The sequence below is a fragment of the Ursus maritimus genome, unplaced genomic scaffold (genome assembly GCF_017311325.1).
Source record: "Ursus maritimus isolate PB19 unplaced genomic scaffold, ASM1731132v1 scaffold_3, whole genome shotgun sequence".
NCBI classification, from domain to species: Eukaryota; Metazoa; Chordata; class Mammalia; order Carnivora; family Ursidae; genus Ursus; species Ursus maritimus.
In genome coordinates, this window is record NW_024425563.1 from 863,734 (window position 1) to 880,702 (window position 16,969).

Consider the following 16,969-nt stretch of genomic DNA (forward strand, 5'->3'; position numbering starts at 1 on the left):
TTGGTCCCTGTGTCCTCAGGCTGAGGCTGGGTTTGTCCAGTGGGATTCATCCCAGCTTCGAGGGCAGAGCAGAGGGGGTCAGGATGGCAGTGGCACCTGGGCAGAGTGTCTGATCCCATGACCCCCTCTGTCCTCCCTCCTGTTGACCTGGTGGTTCTCCACGGTTATCCCTTCACTCCTCTCAGTCCTGCCTGCCTCTGTGAATAGTGTCCTGTTCAAGTACTCAGACCCCCTACTTTCGGATGTTTCCTGTTGGCACTCTGTCTGACGGACTGTCTCAGCGGCCAGGACAGGGGCACATGGCCCTGCTGTCGTCCTGGCTTTGTCTCTCCCTGCAGCTGGGGTCACAGTTAGACTGTTGTCATAGTACATACAGTGGTTTTCCCTCTTTTCACAAAATTTCTGCAAAACTTTCTTTAGCACTGAAATTATCTATTTCCTGGTGTACGTATTTTTTAAACTCTTCCTTTGAAGTGTATCTCCTAACACTTTCGTTGTCTCCCAAAACTATTGGTAAAATGTGCTCACAGTGTTTATTGTGTGGCATTGAGGCATTGGTATTTTTTAAAAATTTTTCATTATGTTACGCTAGTCACCACACAGCATATCCTTAGTTCTTGATGTAATGTTCCATGAGTCATTGTTTGCGTATAACACCTAGTGCTCCATGCAATACGTGTCCTCCTTATTACCCACCACCGGCCCAGCCCATCCCCCACCCGCCTCCCCTCTGAAGCCCGCAGTTTGTTTCCCAGAGTCCACAGTCTCTCATGGAGGCATTTGTATTTTTACAGAGAACGATCACCCCTTTCATAGGGATTTCCAAATTTGTTAACTTAGCATGATATTTAGAATTGCATTATAATTTAAAAAACCTTCCAGTGTACGTATAGTTGTCGCCCTTGTTATTTGTAATGTATTTATTTATGTATTTTTAAATGAGGCCCTATTCAATTTTTTTTTCAAGTTTCAGAAGTAGAGTTTAGTGATTCATCGGTTACATACAACACCCAGTGCTCATTCTATCAAGTGCCCTCCTTAATGCCCATCCCCCAGTTACCCCATCCCCCACCCAGCTCCCCTCCAGCAACCCACAGGTTGTGCCCTATTTTTAACATGATTTTTAAAATTAATTATCTTTGGATTTTCTTACTTCTACTATCCTTATACCTAGTGTTTTTTCTTCTTTTTTTTAAGAACCATTGGTTTTGTTTTTTTATAAAGATTTTATTTATTTATTTGAGAGAGTGAGAGAGAGAGAGCGCGTGGAAGAGTAGGGGGAGGGGCAGAGGAAGAGGGAGAAGCGGACTTCCCCCTGAGCAGGGAACCCCACATGGGTCTCCATCCCCGGACCCTGGGATTATGACCTGAGCCAAAGGCAGAGGCTTAACCGACTGAGCCACCCAGCACCCTAGACCTGTCGATTTTTAATAAAACTTCTTGAATTGAACGTTTTGTTCATGCTTTTATTTATTCATTTTTTAAAACGAATGAAGTTGCACAAGTCTGTACATTAGCTTTTGAGCATTGATTTGGCCCCGTCCTGGGCCTGATGTATTCTCATTCACTTTTGTTCTACGTTTTCTGTAATTGTGACTTTATACCCTTTGGAAAGAGCTAGTGTCCAGTTTTTCTTATTTGTGTTGTTTTTAAACTTCAGTGCCTAGTTTTACTTCATTTTAGCAGATGTGACCTGTTCAGTTTTTACTTTCAGGAGATTTTGAGGTTTTCTCGGTGGCCTCGTTTGTACGATCTCATTACTGATTTTCAATGGGTACTTTAAAAAGATGTTGTAGCCACTATTTGCAGGGTACAGATTTTTACACATAGTTTATAATTTTATATGGTTTATAATATGTCCTTAATTATATTTTGACTTATTGAAATTTCTCAGACAGAAACTGTTTCTATAAATTTTCCTTTTGTTGTTAATATATTTTTTATTTTTAATAATTTTTTTATTATATTATGTTAGTCACCATACAGTACACCCCTAGTTTTTGATGTAAAGTTCCATGATTCATTAGTTGTGTATAACACCCAGTGCACCATGCAGTACGTGCCCTCCTCACTACCCAACACCGGCCTATCCCATCCCCCACCCCCCTCCCCTCTGACGTTGTCAATATATTTTGCCTTAAGCACTGTGAGGCTCTGACCTCAGGCACGTAAAGGTTGCTGGGCCACATCTTTCTTGGCAATTGCTGTACCCACAGTCACTTCCAAAGCATGCCTTGGTTGCTTTTAATGCTTTTTACCTTGGATTCCATTTTTCTAAAATCAGTAACTGCCATTCCTGTTTTCTCTCTTTTTATTTGCTGCCTAATGAATCTGGCCGTCCGTTAAAATTTCGCTTCTTGGGCTCTATTTTATATGCAGCTTTCCTGAGCAATGTCAGGTGGCACTTTTACAGCCCCTGGGCAGCTCGGTGTGGCACTGGTGCCGTGCCCGCTTCCTTCTCCTCTGTGGAGTGTGACTGGCTTGCTTTTGTTGTCTTCAGTGTCTGGAGCTGTCTGACTTTACATTCAGTTTGTAAGCACCACCTTTTGGGCTTGCGGATACTTTCAGAGTGCAGGTTTATGTCCCTGAAGAAGTCGGTGTCCTCTGATCGCCCCATCTGAGATAAGGACGTTATCACGCTCTGCCTTCTTTCCCCTGGCGCCTCTCCTAGTGCTGCTTCTGGCCTGGAGACCGCCAGCACCTGACATGTGCCTTTCACAGGGCTGACCTTTGGTCGATATTTGTTGAATCGGTGAAGGAAGGACAGAACGAATGGACTCCTGATGCTTTTGAATTACTCTCTGGGTGCCTACACCAACCAGGAGTCCTTCCTCGCTGTCTTCACTCCACAGGGCAAGCGTATCCTGGATGTGCTCATAGAGCATTCTGTCCTTGCTAGATTTGTAAGCATCCACAGTTGGCCAGGGATACACTCGGCATGCTTCATCCAAGACAGGTGACCTTTGGAGAAATTAACCTGCCCGGATGAGGTCAGAATCGTCTTCAGGATGCCCAGCCCCACTCTTGTCCTGACGAGAGTAAGCACTACATGTGAAAGCCAGAAAGTGGGCCCAGCAGTAATTACAGATCCCAAACCTAAGGAACAGAGGGGGAGTGTGAAGAGTCCCTGAGAACCGAAGCCTGCCCTCCGCCGATGCTCTGAGGGCAGGAGGCCAGCAGTGCGTCCGGGGCACAAGACTGTGCTCAGAAGCATCATATCAAGGGGCTTTGAAGGCCGTATGTGGAGAGTAAACTGTTGTTAAGCACGGTCACCATTACTGAGAAAGGAGTGAACACCAGGTTCACTGTGTGCTCTCTGTAAAGATTTGGTTCCTAGCTTGGGTTTTTTTTCTTTAGCAAATTGGGTGACAACTGAAAGCATCTCGTATTATTTGGAGCCAGACGACCAGAGCGTGCAAGTGGACGAGGGAGTTGTAAAGTCCGACGTGAATAACATTTTTAGTGTTTTTGAAGTGGAAGCTATGTACTTATGAAGTTTTGACCTACTTCAAGCTGAATGGCAGACGAAGCCCATTTGCGACCCTGATCCAGGGTTGGCCACGCTCATCACTCTGACGCCGTGGAGCGCCACAAGTAAACCCACCAGCCACAGACACACCGGAAGACGAGTGAGACAATGTAGAGGCGCTTTTATGAGGTTAGCAGTTAGTGCGAGAAAAGACAAACTACCGGAGAATTAAACTGACTTCAGTTAAAGTACAGCATGACCCCACGGAACACAGGATTTCATCCATTCTGTGATGGTCCAGGAAACTCTAGCCAGGAATGGAGATCGAAGAACCGTGAAGTCCTCCTCATCGGCACACGTGTGAGGTCTGATGTGGTAGCTTGAAAGGGCATTTGAAATAAAAACCAGACAAGTTTATCAACTGAGATAATTAAACACAAGTAAGATTTTCTTTAAGTCCCAGATTTTATGAAATACGTACAAATACCACACCTAACATTAGGGATCCGTTCTTGAAAATCAGACTTCCTACAGGGAAAACTAGCTGGGATCCTGTTCTCTAATACTTTGCGTGGGAAATCTATAATGAGTCACATACCCACCTAAAACCCCAATAATTTCCTGAAGTGTCAAAATCACACTAAAGACCCACATGTAAGTAACAAACTGTCGTGTTTACATAAACTACTTAAGATACTGTTTTCTGGTCACTAACAGTAGTTATGGTTATTAGCAAATTGAGCATTTTATTTGCAGTAACACAGCCTACAAGACATGCACACAGACCAGACACAAACGCAGACGCACACACAGACACACACACAGACGTACGGACATAACCAGAAGCACACAGATACATACACATAGACACACACGCACACACACACACACAAGCAGACACATATGTAGACACACACGGGACCCTGAGTGGGGGAAAGTCCCTGTGTTCTCAGGCTGCAGGCTGTGCCCCCCCGGTCCCACACTTACGGCTTCTTCTAAGGCCTGACCGCTGTGTTTGGGGACCTGATGGCCCTCCTGTCGGCACATCAGAACACCGTATTTCTAGAATTGCCATGAAACTTTATCATAGTAGGTACACTTATAAGTAAAAATGAAAATCAAATGATTGCTTAAAAGCAAAGTATCGCCAAATAAAAAAATCAGCACAGAGAGGATGGGAAGAAATGAAAAACCCAACAGATGAGCCCGTCCCCCTCGCGTGCGCTGTTTTTCTAAACCTTGTACTGACATTGGGTAAGCTGTGCCGTTTTTCTAGCAGTCTGGGGTATTTTTGTTCAACATCAAGGGTACTTCTGGCAGATAATTAAAAAAATACAAATTTAAAACCCAGTATTTACTTACATGAAGGTCAAATGCATTTAGTATGCGAAAAACAGCACGCACATATATTGCCATGTAAATGTCAGAGCTATAATTGCTTACAGTTATTTGTTATTCAGAAATCAGCTGCCGCATTTACGAACATCCCCCGCGGAGACACAGTTTGAGACCGCACAGAGTTGCCATAGGAAACATGTCCGGTTCTTTCTACGCAAACTGAGTTTGTGCTGTCGAAGAGACTTAACACACACTGGGAGAACTGTGTTTTATATGACTTAAAAACTCATTTTCTTAAAAAACAAGGGAGTAAGACATTTTTCTTTCAAATCAGTCCATAATTTGATCACCCCCAGTACACCACAATTATCAGTTTTGTTATCCTGAAGTCACTTTCGCTGATAACAGTTTTTAGATTTCCCAGGAAAAGTGTCACTTAACAGGTTAATAACGTGATGTGCTAGCATTTTGGGCTAACTCTGCATTAACTTGGAATTTAATGGGTGTATCTGAGTTCATTCAGTCCACACGTACTCTCAGTGGCTGCTGAGTTAGGCTCTGGGTAAATTCTGGGGTTGGAGCAGAGAACAAGAATACAGAGAAACATGACCCCTTCTCTCAAGCAGCTTACATTCTAGTGAAAGGATATCTAGCAACAAAAAGCACATAGCAAATAAAGAAGGTAATTTCAGCTGGTAATAAACGCTGTAAAGACCATATTTTAGGGTGATCTGATGAACAAGGACTGCGGTGTACCTCTGATTGGATGGTCGGGGCAGGCGTCTCCAAGCCACGTGGTGAATGAATGCCCAGGGAAGTAGGGTGTGACTGGGGCTTTTACCCGTAAGTGATGGGACCTGGGGCACTTCTTCCAGAGGCCCCATGGCTTCCAGGCAGTGGAGGGGAGAGGCAAGAGCACAGGCTCCGTCTGCCACCCCGGCCGCCCACACGTGAGTGCACGTGACCTAGAAGAGGCAGCGGTACAGGTAGGAGACGTGGATGGATACGGGGCGAATTTCCAGGTCAGCCCGAAGGAGTGTGTGGATGTGCGGGTAAGGAAGAGAGAAAGCAAAGGGTCACACTGAAGTCTGTGGTCTACGGCCAGAGCGGCGTGTGGTGGTGTTGCCGCCGGCAGGGATGAACGGTCAGTGGGCGTAGCGGGGCCAGCCGTAGACAGCACAGCAGAGGAGGAAAAATAAACTGGGAGAAGAACTTGTGAGGAGACGGTTTGGGACGTTCTCAGCTTCTCCAGATCGCGTGAGATTCCAGGATTGGGAATTCACTGTCAGGCAAGCCCTTCTCAGGGATCCAGAGGTCAGAGTGTTTGCAACACACAGGGGTCTCCGCACAGAGTGTCTTGCGGTGTGCTTTCCTGCCCCATTTAGGACGCATCTTCGCCCTTTGGGGACGGGTGACCTGCACACGCAGAGGTGCCGTGGGCTGGGAAGTTCTCGCCCGTGGGTCCAGGCTGCGAGAGGGGTGGCTCTTCACAGCCAGGGTAATGAGAGGAAAGGGAGCTAATCCAGATGGGAAGCCAGTGAAGGACAGGATGAGTTCCAGCGTCTGTGTCCTGGAACCTGTTGAGACCTGTGGCCCTGACCTTCTGCTGGTAGCAGTGCTACTTAGCCGCTTCCTCTGCACCTCTGGTTTGGGCCAAACATCTGGCTTCAGAACCAGCGACGCTTCCGTCTCGCCACCCTGTGGAAAACAGAGAGTATCCTCTCTGTCATTCCAGCCTCCAGCCTGTCTGCCAGGCACGGCCCATGTGCTTAGAAGGTGATCCGTACTTGGTGGTCTTGACAGCACCACAACGTAGAAACATACGGCACCGCCTTCGTTTCCTGCTGTGACAGATCACAAACTTAGCAGTTTCCATGGTTCCGTGGCTCAGAAGCCCCACCTGGGCCTCACCGAGCTTTACCCAGGTGTCGCAGGGCCGGCCCCTTCTTGAGGGCCAGATGAGGAATGTTTCCTCCCTTTTGCATTCTTTGGCTGGTGGCCTGTCCTCCCTCAGGGCTGGAAGTCTTCCTCCACGGCATCACTCTGACACCCCCTTCCGCCTCCTCGTCATCTTTTAAGGACCTGTGATCACACGGGGCCACCAGGGTAACCCAAGATCATCTCCCTGTCTTAGAGTCAGATGACTATGGACCTCGTGCCTCCTGCCACCTGCCTGCCCTTGTGCCTTGGCACCCAGGGTCCCAGGTTCTGGGAGTCGGGAGTGGTGTCTCAGGGTCAGTCTCTGCCGTGAGCACCAAACCACTCACCGGGTGTTTCCTGCAGAGGCGCTCTGAACAGTTGCGCATATGGGGTATTTGCTGAGGTTTTGAGAGGTGGTGGGACCCGGGAGGGCTCGATTCCGGGGCTCTTTCTACTCTGTGGCGCTGTGCCTCCCATCACTGTGTGACTCCCACCTGCCCTGATTGTAACGAGGTCAGCTCTCAGTTCTGCGGCCTCGACCTCCACTCCCGGCTGCCAAGGCTCTGTGTGAGCCTGTCCTTGCCCAGACCTCAGACCTGTTCTTGGCTCTTTGTTTTGTTTTTGCCTCCTCTGCCTGTGTCCCACCCCCCGCCCCAACCATTCCGCCTCCCTAGACCTCGGGCCCCGTTCCATGTAGACTTTGTGCCCCTGGGCCGCTGCATACCCCCGCTCTCTGCCTCTCAGATTGGACTTGCAGTAAGTGCTGGCTGTTACACGTCTGTCTGTTAGCTTGTCTCCCGTCCGCGGTGCTCAGAGGGGTCATGCTGAGAACGTGCTCGAGGCCTGGCCTTCTCTAGGGGTCACTCATCAGGGCCGCACGATGGCTCTGAGGCGCGTCAGAGCACCAGGCTCAGGGAGATGCGTAGGAGAGTGAAGCCCGTGGCTGATGTGCGCCAAGGAGGCAGGACCTCCCCCTCCGGCCGCGAGCCCTGTGTCCTTGCTCAGGCGCTGTGGCCGTCCCACGTGCGTTTCGCTCGTGTGAAACAGATGCCCGGGACACTCCTCACCGTGAACAAACGTGTGACGGGCTCATGGTTTGCTTTTGCTTTTCAGGACCTCAAAGCTGAGTGTGGATAAGGACAGGAGGTACAGTCTGCAGGAGGACAGCGCCCTGGCCAAGGCTGTTCAGCGCTACCTGCCGTACCTGCAGGCCCTGTCCCAGGCTGCTGCTCCGAACATGCGCCCCAGGACAAGGCCCGACACACCAGCAGCTCAGGTGACCCTCGTAGCTTGCTCTGTGGGCTGGGGCGTGTCTCTGACCTGCCGCATGCAGTTTTCTCTGTGTGAACACACAGGGCCAACTTCCTAAGTCCTTGGGGTTTCCTGGTTCCTCTCATGTCTTGTGTGGGTCAGGGCGCGTGCAGGAAATGGCCCTGGACCCACCTACAGGTGCACCACATGCTCACAAGTCCAGCAGTGGCGGCCCACCCACCGTCAGTGCTGAGCCCATCAGTGGTCTGGGTCCCTTAGGGGTGAGGTCTTCAGGGTGTCTTCTTTGGGGCAGGCACGGGAGCTCTGGAAAGCCCACCATCAAATACAGACGTGACGCCTAGAGGAAGCAGAGAGGGTGTTTCCGCCCTTTAAGGGAAGGGCCCACCGTCACCCCCTGGACCAGGACAGCAGTGGGCACGCAGCTGTGAGGGAAGAGCACGAGAGGACCCTGAACTTGGCTGGAATTAGGTGGGCGCAGGGTGGCCAGCTGTCCTAGTGTGCTGGGCCTGTGCTGCAGTCACACTGCAGGTCTCGCCTCTCAGGAAGCCTCTCCGGCCTGGGCAGGCATCCCATGTGGTGCAGAGCGTCTGGGCACCGCGCTCTTGGCGGGAAGTTCATTTTATACCAACACTAAAGCGGCCCTCAAGCCATTTGAGGATGTTCAAAAGAACATTTTAAAGAAACAACTAGAAATCTCAGCTTCTTCGATGGAAGCTAAACGGGAGTTGCCAGGTTTTGACTCACCTGGAAAGAGCAGGCACAGGGCCCTAGTGACCGTCAGAGCCAGGGCCCTCACGCGTCCCAGGAAGGGAGTTTGGGCAATGTGGTGAAGTCCAGGGTGATCGTGGGCATATCTCGCCCGGTGCACATGCTGCTTTTTTAGTTATGTCCACTGGGATTTGACATCTTTTCCTTGCTGTGACTGATGCCCGGCTGATGAAGGTCCTCTTCCTCTGAGGCCCTGCTGGGGCTTCATCAGAAGATGGCTGTGGCTCTGGGAAATATGGGGGAAGCAGCGCGGGTCCCCTTTTTGATTATTTTCCTGTTGAGAAGCCACTGAAATCCTTGAAGCCCACTCTGGGCTGGGATTCTGGGTAGCGCCCCCACAAGTTCCTTTAGAGGGCCCACTGCTGGTGAGGCCTGGGAGTGGACTGACTTCGAGTAGGTACGTCAGAACCAGGTGCGCGTTCTCCTGGGTGCTGCGACCCTGCAAGTTCGGTGTGGTCAAGTTAGGTGTGGGCTGGGAGCTCCGCCACAATCATCTTTCCACCCTGGGTCGTGGGAATGTGTTTGCCCAGCTCTTGGCATCTACCCTGATAGTGGAGGTCTTCCTTCAGCCCTCACAGGTGAGCCCCTAGCGGGAGAGAGTAAGGTCATGCCAGGAGGGCCCACACGCAGCGCTTGGCCCAAGCCCACTCTGGCCTGGACCCTTGGCCAGCTTCTCAACGTGGACCTTAACCCTGGTGGAGCTGGGGCCACTTAGCACATTGTTTTAAATGTTAAGATTTTTTACTCATTCGCTGATACTGACTAAGCACTTTCTATGAGCCAGACGCTCAGCTGGATGCTGTGGGGTGAAAGATGGGATTGTCCCCCCTTTTCCTGGGGCAGACGTGGTAGGCGAGATGCCTGACACCCTCGAGCAAATTCAAAACCAGCTCCCACCAGTGCTGTGTGGCCTTGGGGAAGCTGCTCTTCAGCCTCTCTGCCCCGGGGCCCCTGGCTGTGAAGTTGGGCATAACGTCCAAGACAGCGCATGTCGGGCTTTCAGGGAAGGCCTCAATTAATAGTAGTTATTACTTCTCATCGTAAACAGTCCTCAGAAACAGTGAAAGTAGGTCAGTATCTGGAAACCATCTGCTGATTCTTGGTGGTGTCCCCACCTCCTGAGGAGAACGGGGGTACAGCTGTGCTCGACAGCGCCAGTTCTGTCTGTGCTCCAGCACCGCACAGCCCCGCAGGCCGGTCTCACTTGTTCACTTACTCCCCCGCACACTGGAAAACCAGCATGTCCCCCAGTGCTGAAGATGGGTAGTTTAAGTACATACAAACCCAAAAGCATTGTTTCGTCTGCCTCCCTTGTCCCCTGATGTGTCTTTATCAAAAGGGACATAAAGCTTCATGCTCAGCCTTGGCTTCTACTTGGGCTTCTGGGCTTTGGTAATGCAGACATTGCCTCGTGTCCCTACGTGTTGGACCCAGAGTTGGTTGTGGAGGAGGGAAGGGCAAGAGAGTCGTTAACAGTTCCCAAGACTCGGAATACTAGGAAGACGCTTGAATGAGACAATCAGCTGAGATTTCTCTGGAAGGAGGTTCACCACGTTCCCCTAACCTAAGTCCAGTGCCTTTTCCGCTGGTTCCAGAGACCGAGAAGGAAGGTGTGTGGGCTCCAGGGCAGCACCTCACCTCTGTCCCACAGGACGTTGGCAAAGCTCATCGGCTGTCCCCATTGGTGCAGTGGGAGCTCAGCGTTCATTCTGAATCCAGCACCATGTTTCCCCTTCAGTGTGGTCATCACTCACCTAACCTTGCACTAAAATGAGAGTCAAGTTTAGAATAGACTGTGCTCCCTGGACATGGAGGGGCATGGAATGCACCTGGATTCTCTGCTGTATTGCCTCGCGGTTAGCGCCGTGCTATGAGTAACCCGAGAGCGTGACATCAGGATCAGAAATCAACTGCAGCCAACTGTGGAGGCTTGTGAAGTGGGACTTAGATGCACGCGGTCTGTGCCGGGAGTGTTGGGCGGGGCCGTGGCCATGCCACAAGAGGTGGCTAAGAGCAGCTCCTGGGGACTCTTGGGGTGGTTCCAGGGCACGAGCTCCCAAGTGGTGCATAACTGCCAGATCCGCCTCAGTGGATCCTGTTAGGCCTGAGGTGGTGGTGTGGCTGCACGAATCTGTAGCCTCCTTACAGTGGCCAGTAGGGTTTGCTGCAGTGTCTTTTTAGCCCAGGCTCCCGTACACTGATTCTACGCTGAACATCTGGACGCACATCCTGGGATTGCTCTCAAGGCAGCCTTCCCACTCCGGAAGAAAGTGTGACTGATGTCTTTGCATGGACCCTAATTCCTTTGAAAGCCTATGACTGAGATGTGGGGCCATTGCCTCTGACTACTGTAGGGCCACTGGAGGGATAGGGACAGGTGGCCTCCATCCCTGCCTGCACTGCATTTCAGAAGAGAGAAATGGGAGAGCGGGGCTGGCGCTGATCTCACCACACATTCCATCCACTTGTCACCACCAAGTTTGGCTTCCATAGTCCCTAAACACCCACGCAGTAGGAGGGCCATCCACCACAGTTTGTTTGGGCACTTTCCCTCACAGATGTCCCAGTTTGAATCATGGATTCTGCGGCCATCCTACCACATGGCCCTTTTAGCACCCCACTCACAAGGATTATTTAGCAAATGAGCACTTGGAGAAGAAAAGGAAATGAGCACTTGGTGGCATTTTTGGCTTAGGCTTTTTTCTTCTATGCTGAAATAGATGCTTCTCAGTATTAAAAAATGCAAGGAAAACCTAGAACATGTTATTTTCTCCGTCCTATGTCATCTTTCTAATGAACAAAGATTGGATAAAGCAAAAGAAGTCCCTGATCAGATGTTACCAAAGCTACCGTGCAGACTTTTTTGCCACAAAAGTACAGCCAGCCACGGCTTTGAGCAGTGTTTTCTGATCTCTGCCCCTTTCAAGTGATGAAAATCTAAGTTGGAAATTTAAGTTTTATACACCCATGATCTTTCAAGGTGCAACCAATTTCCAATGAATTATTTTATAAATAATCTTTTTTCTATGTATCTTCAAAAATCTACCTCTAGCACAGAGTGAGGGAAACATTGTGAATTGATTACCTTGAGAGGCTTGAATACGAATTACTGCCTAACCGAAGCGGCACTGCTGCTCTGACGCACGGGTGAGCTCTTCTCGCTCGGTCGGTGTCATCATTCCCCGTGTGCTGTCAGGGGTGGACGCAGCTCCTGCTTTCATTGACCACGGCAGCACTGGGTAAATGTCCTTGTCATCACTACAGAGAACACAGGAAGTTCTCAACTTGCACAGTGCTGTTGAGGAGGTTAAAACCAAAATTCATCACTTGGAAACGCTGTGAATTAACTGATTTATTTTGGAAACATCATGTCAGCATTGTTAATGTTCAACAGTGCCGGGGTTAGAAAGGTAAACCCTAGTCCTGCTGCTGGGACCTCACAAGTCCTCCCAGGTAAGGAAGACGTGCAGATACAGTTAAGGATGGAGCAGTGTTGTAGTGCAGGAAATGCGCAAAATAACAGAACTGTGAGTCAGTGAGTGGGTCAGTGAGCGCTTCTTGGGACGGGTACTGGAGGAGCAACTAGAAGTCACCAGGTGGACTCAACAGGCAGAATGTCGGGAGACCACCCTAATCCCCCCTGAACAACATGAACAGGCCAGGTGAGCTACCAATCCTAGCTTTTAGAAAACCCCTTGGCTTGCTGATGATACAAAGAAACCCAAATGGACTGAAATCCAAAAAGTAATGAGGTCATTCTAGGGGAGAAGGGACCCCACTACTTTCATACAGGCTGCAACAGCAGGAAGGGAACCAGCTGTAGGAGGGATGGGAAGAGCACGGTCCCCAACTTTAAGGAATTGGCATGAGGGATAGGAGCCCCAGCAGCAGCTGCACAGAGCACTGAGTATATGAGAAGACTGTATACTGCAGGGGGAGAACGGGAGCACCAGACCCTTCTGAGCACTCCTCAGCAGCCTTCTGGAGGCTTGGGCCAAGGCAGAGTGGTAAAGGAAGATCTACCCTATGGGAAGCAGAAAGGTGGGTCCACAAATTGCTATTGGCTGTAAATCAGAGACCGCTCCCGTGCTCAGAACAGTGTCTGCAAAGCATAAAGCCATCCTCAGAGTCGCAGTAGGGCTTAGAGCCCAGCACTGCTGAAGAAAAGGCTTGATCCCACCCTCAACATAACTGTAGCCGGTAGTTACTGAGTCTGACTCTGCGACAAAACCAATGCCCATTTCAAGTACAGCTCGCACGAATTCAGCCCCACGATAGCAGGCCGACAGGAGGAGGACTTGCCATTTCCCAGCGATAAATATTCCTTCCTTCATTCTCTGTTACTCTTCATACAAAACCCAGCTTACAGTCCAGAACTGGGGGGGCACCTGAAGGGACAAGAAGTTGTGACTCATGGTCAGAGAGGAAAGAGGCAATAGAAGAATAAGGAATACCCAAATGTGACTCAGGTGTTGTAATGATTAGAAAAGGATGCTTTAATAATGAAGTATATTAAAGGATTGGGTGGGAAAGGTGAAAAAACATAAATGAACAAATGGAAAACTGCAGCAGAGAGATGGAAACAATAAAAGAACACCAAATGGAAATGCTAGAATTGAAAGCAATAGGATCAGAAAAAAAGAATTCATTTGATGAGTTTAGGAACAGACCAGACATGTTAGAGGAAAGCACATGAAATTAGAAAGACATATGTAAGTTGAGAGTGAAAGTATGGAAGATACATACAATGGAGATTCTAAATATCAGAAAGGCTCTGGGACTATGTTAATATTAATCAATGTACACTTCAAGACAAATAGCATTATCAGAGGTAGAGCATATAAGAATGACTAAATGATCAATTCATTAAATGACATACAAATCTTTTTTATAAACCTAATGTCAGCACTTCAAGTACATAAAGCAAAAATATGAGAATACCAAAAAGAGAATTACATGAGTCCACAGTCATTTTTAGAGATCTTTAACTCCCCTCTCTCAAGAACTTCTTATACAAATGGGTAGAATATCATTAAGGGTATAGACGATTTGAATAATAGCATCAAGCAACTTAGCCTGATTGGTATTAATAGAACAATAGTATCTAAAAACTGCTGAATACACATTATTTTCAAGTGTACACAGAATATTCCCCAATATAGATCATGTCCTGGGCCATAAAATAAGCCAATAAATATCAAAAGATTAAAATCATACAAAGAAAGATAAAGGAAAAGAAAACTTCAGATCATTAGCCCTCAGAAATATAGAAGCAAAAATTTTAAACAAATTTTAGCAAATCAAAACCAATGTTATATAAAAAAGGATAATACAGATGATACAGGTAAATTGTCTACATTTGAAAATTATTGAGTATAACTGACCACATTAACAAGAAAGGAAAATATTACTCAGCCATCGGAAAGAACGATTACACAGCATTTGCAGCAACATGGACGGGACTGGAGGAGATTATGCTCAGCGAAATAAGTCAAGCAGAGAAAGACAATTATCATATGGTTTCACTCATTTATGGAGCATAAGAAATAGGAAGATTGGTAGGAGAAGGAAGGGAAGAATGAAGTGGGGGGGCAAACAGAAGGGGGAATGAACCATGAGAGACTATAGACTCTGGGAAACAAACTGAGGGCTTCAGAGGGGAGGGGGCTGGGTGATTGGGATAGGCCGGTGATGGGTATTAAGGAGGACACATATTTCATGGAGCACTGGGTGTTATACACAACTAATGCATCATGGAACATTACATCAAAAACTAAGGATATACTGTATGGCGACTAACATATCATAATAAAAAATTATTATTAAAAAAAGGAAAACTATACAATAGTTGTAAAAGATGCAGAAAAAGCATTTGACAAATGTCATCATCAGTTCATGAAGGAAATCTACAACTAGCATCACACTGAATGAAGAAGGACTGAATGCTTTCTACTTAAAATCTGGAATTAGACAAGGAAGACTGCTCTTGCCTCTTCTGTTACTGGACAGTTTAGTCAATGCGATAAAGCAAGAAAAATAAAAGGCATCCAGATTACATGACCGCCTTTGCAGAAAATTTGGCAGAACCTACAAAAAAGCTACTGAAACTAATAAGTGAGCATGGCAACGCCACAGAATGCAAAGTAAATATACAAAAATCCATTGTATTTCTATAAACTAACTACAAACAATTAGATGAAGTCATTTATGGTAGCACTGAGATTACGAAACAATTAGAGAGAAAGGTAACAGAATATGTGTAAGGCTTTGTACCCTGAGAATTAAAAAAACATTGATGAGAGTAACTAGAGAAAGTCTAAATTAATGGAGATGTGATTGTGTGTCAGAAGGCTTAATAGTGTTGAGGTCCCCCAAACTGATGTAAAACTGTGACACCAAAAGTGCAGTCCAGAAGAGAAGAATTCATAAATTGGACTCCATAAAAATAAAAAATTCTCTTCTTTGAAAGATCCTGATAAGAGAATTAAAAGACAAGTCACAGCCTGGGGAAAAAAAATTTGCAAATAATACACTTGAAAAAGTACTTTTCTCTACGATGTGTAAAGAGCTCTCAAAACTCATTAAAATGAAAAAGAGGAGGCAAGTAAAGAATTGAGCAAAAGATTTGAAAAGACACTTCACCAAAGAAGATAAATGGTGGCAAATAAACTCAGGTGAAATGTTCAACATTGTTCATCAGGGAAATAAAATGAAACCACAAGGAGCTGCCATCTCACACCTACTAGAATGACTGAAATCTAAAAGACGCCCACACTATGTGTTGGCAAGGGGGTGGAGAAATGGAACTCTCACCCACTGCTGGTGGGAATACGCCCACTCTGTGATCCAGCCATCACACTCCTGTCCAAGATCCATCAGAGCTTTGTCCATTCGAAGACTGTACGTTAATATTCATGGCAGCCGCAATAGTAATTCCCACCAACTGGAAAAGCTCAGATGCCTGTCAACAAGTGAATAAAGAAGCACGTGGACTGCTACCCAGCAAGAGGTGAATGAATTATTGATGCACGCGGATGACTTTCCAGATCATTGTGCTGACGGACAGAAAGAAAGTGCACACTGTTATAGTTTTACTTACACAAAGTGGGAGAAATACAAAGTAGTGTATGAGCGATGGAAAGGAAATCAGTGATTGCCTGAGGGGGTGAGAGTGGGAAGCAGGGAGAAAGAAGTGTTAAAAAGGGGACAAGCACACTTTCTGGACAAGAGTTGTGTTCATTGCTTTAACTCTGGTGATGGTTTTCGTAGGTGTATAGTTGTGTCAAAACCAACGTGCGCTGTTTATTGCGTGTCGTTATACCTTAATCAAGATGGAAAAGAAAAACAGATGAGCAAGCCAACGCAAAATATGTGAGAGTTTTGAACAGACACTTGATCAAAAAAAAAGACATATAAATGGCCAATAAGGACATTAAAGGGGCCAAAATCATTATTCATTGGGGGAAATACAGCGTAACACCGTAAAGAACGGCTACTTCCTGTCCACTAGACTGGCTACAATAAGAAAAAGTAACTGCGATACCAACTCTTGGTGAGAATGTGAAGCAATTAGTGGAAACATGAACTGTTCCAGCCACGGAGTGGGCAATTTCTTGACAGTTGACCATTCGTCTGTCTTGTGACACATTAGAGAAAGGCCCGGTGTGTTCACAAGAAGACTTCACGCGGCTGTTCACGGCAGCCGTCTGCCCAGAAACCAGCCAGGCGTCCTCCGTTTCTGAAGAGATGCCGCCTTAGGAAATCCAATGTGAGGGCTGAAGGTTCCCCCTGCCCTCTACTTAGCGGTGCTGCTGGGAACAGCGTGTGCGAAGATGCGGAGCTGTGAGGACCATGGCTACAGCCTTGTGTCTCAGCCACACCCATGATGTTCATTTGACTTACAAGTTGCCTTCTCATGCCGTTATTTCTACTGGCCTTCAGTGGGAAGCTGGGATCTCATGGTAGAGCTGTTCTCACGGTTTGTGCCTCGTATGTAGGAAGGGATTAATCATAGTTACTCTGAGTACCAGCCCCCATTCCCTGCTTGTAAAGTCCTACCTGGGGAAGCAGGCCACCCCACTTGCAGAGAGCCTGAGGCCCTAGTCGGCTCAGAACTGAGCTCTGTGGGCAAACCAGCTACCTGTCATTTAAGTGTTCATCTGCTTACCCAGCAGGTGGAACGTCTGAGGTGTGACACTCGTG

The 16,969-nt window shown here is 47.7% G+C and overlaps 1 protein-coding gene across 1 annotated transcript in view; it reads left to right on the forward strand.

Annotated features, from left to right (window-relative positions):
* PTPRN2 (protein tyrosine phosphatase receptor type N2) overlaps positions 1-16,969 on the forward strand; it is a 796,662-nt gene that overhangs the window by 259,752 nt on the left and 519,941 nt on the right. The window contains exon 5 of the mRNA XM_040644526.1: positions 7,841-8,003. Coding sequence (XP_040500460.1) covers positions 7,841-8,003 — 163 coding nt within the window. The remainder of the gene's footprint in view (positions 1-7,840; positions 8,004-16,969) is intronic.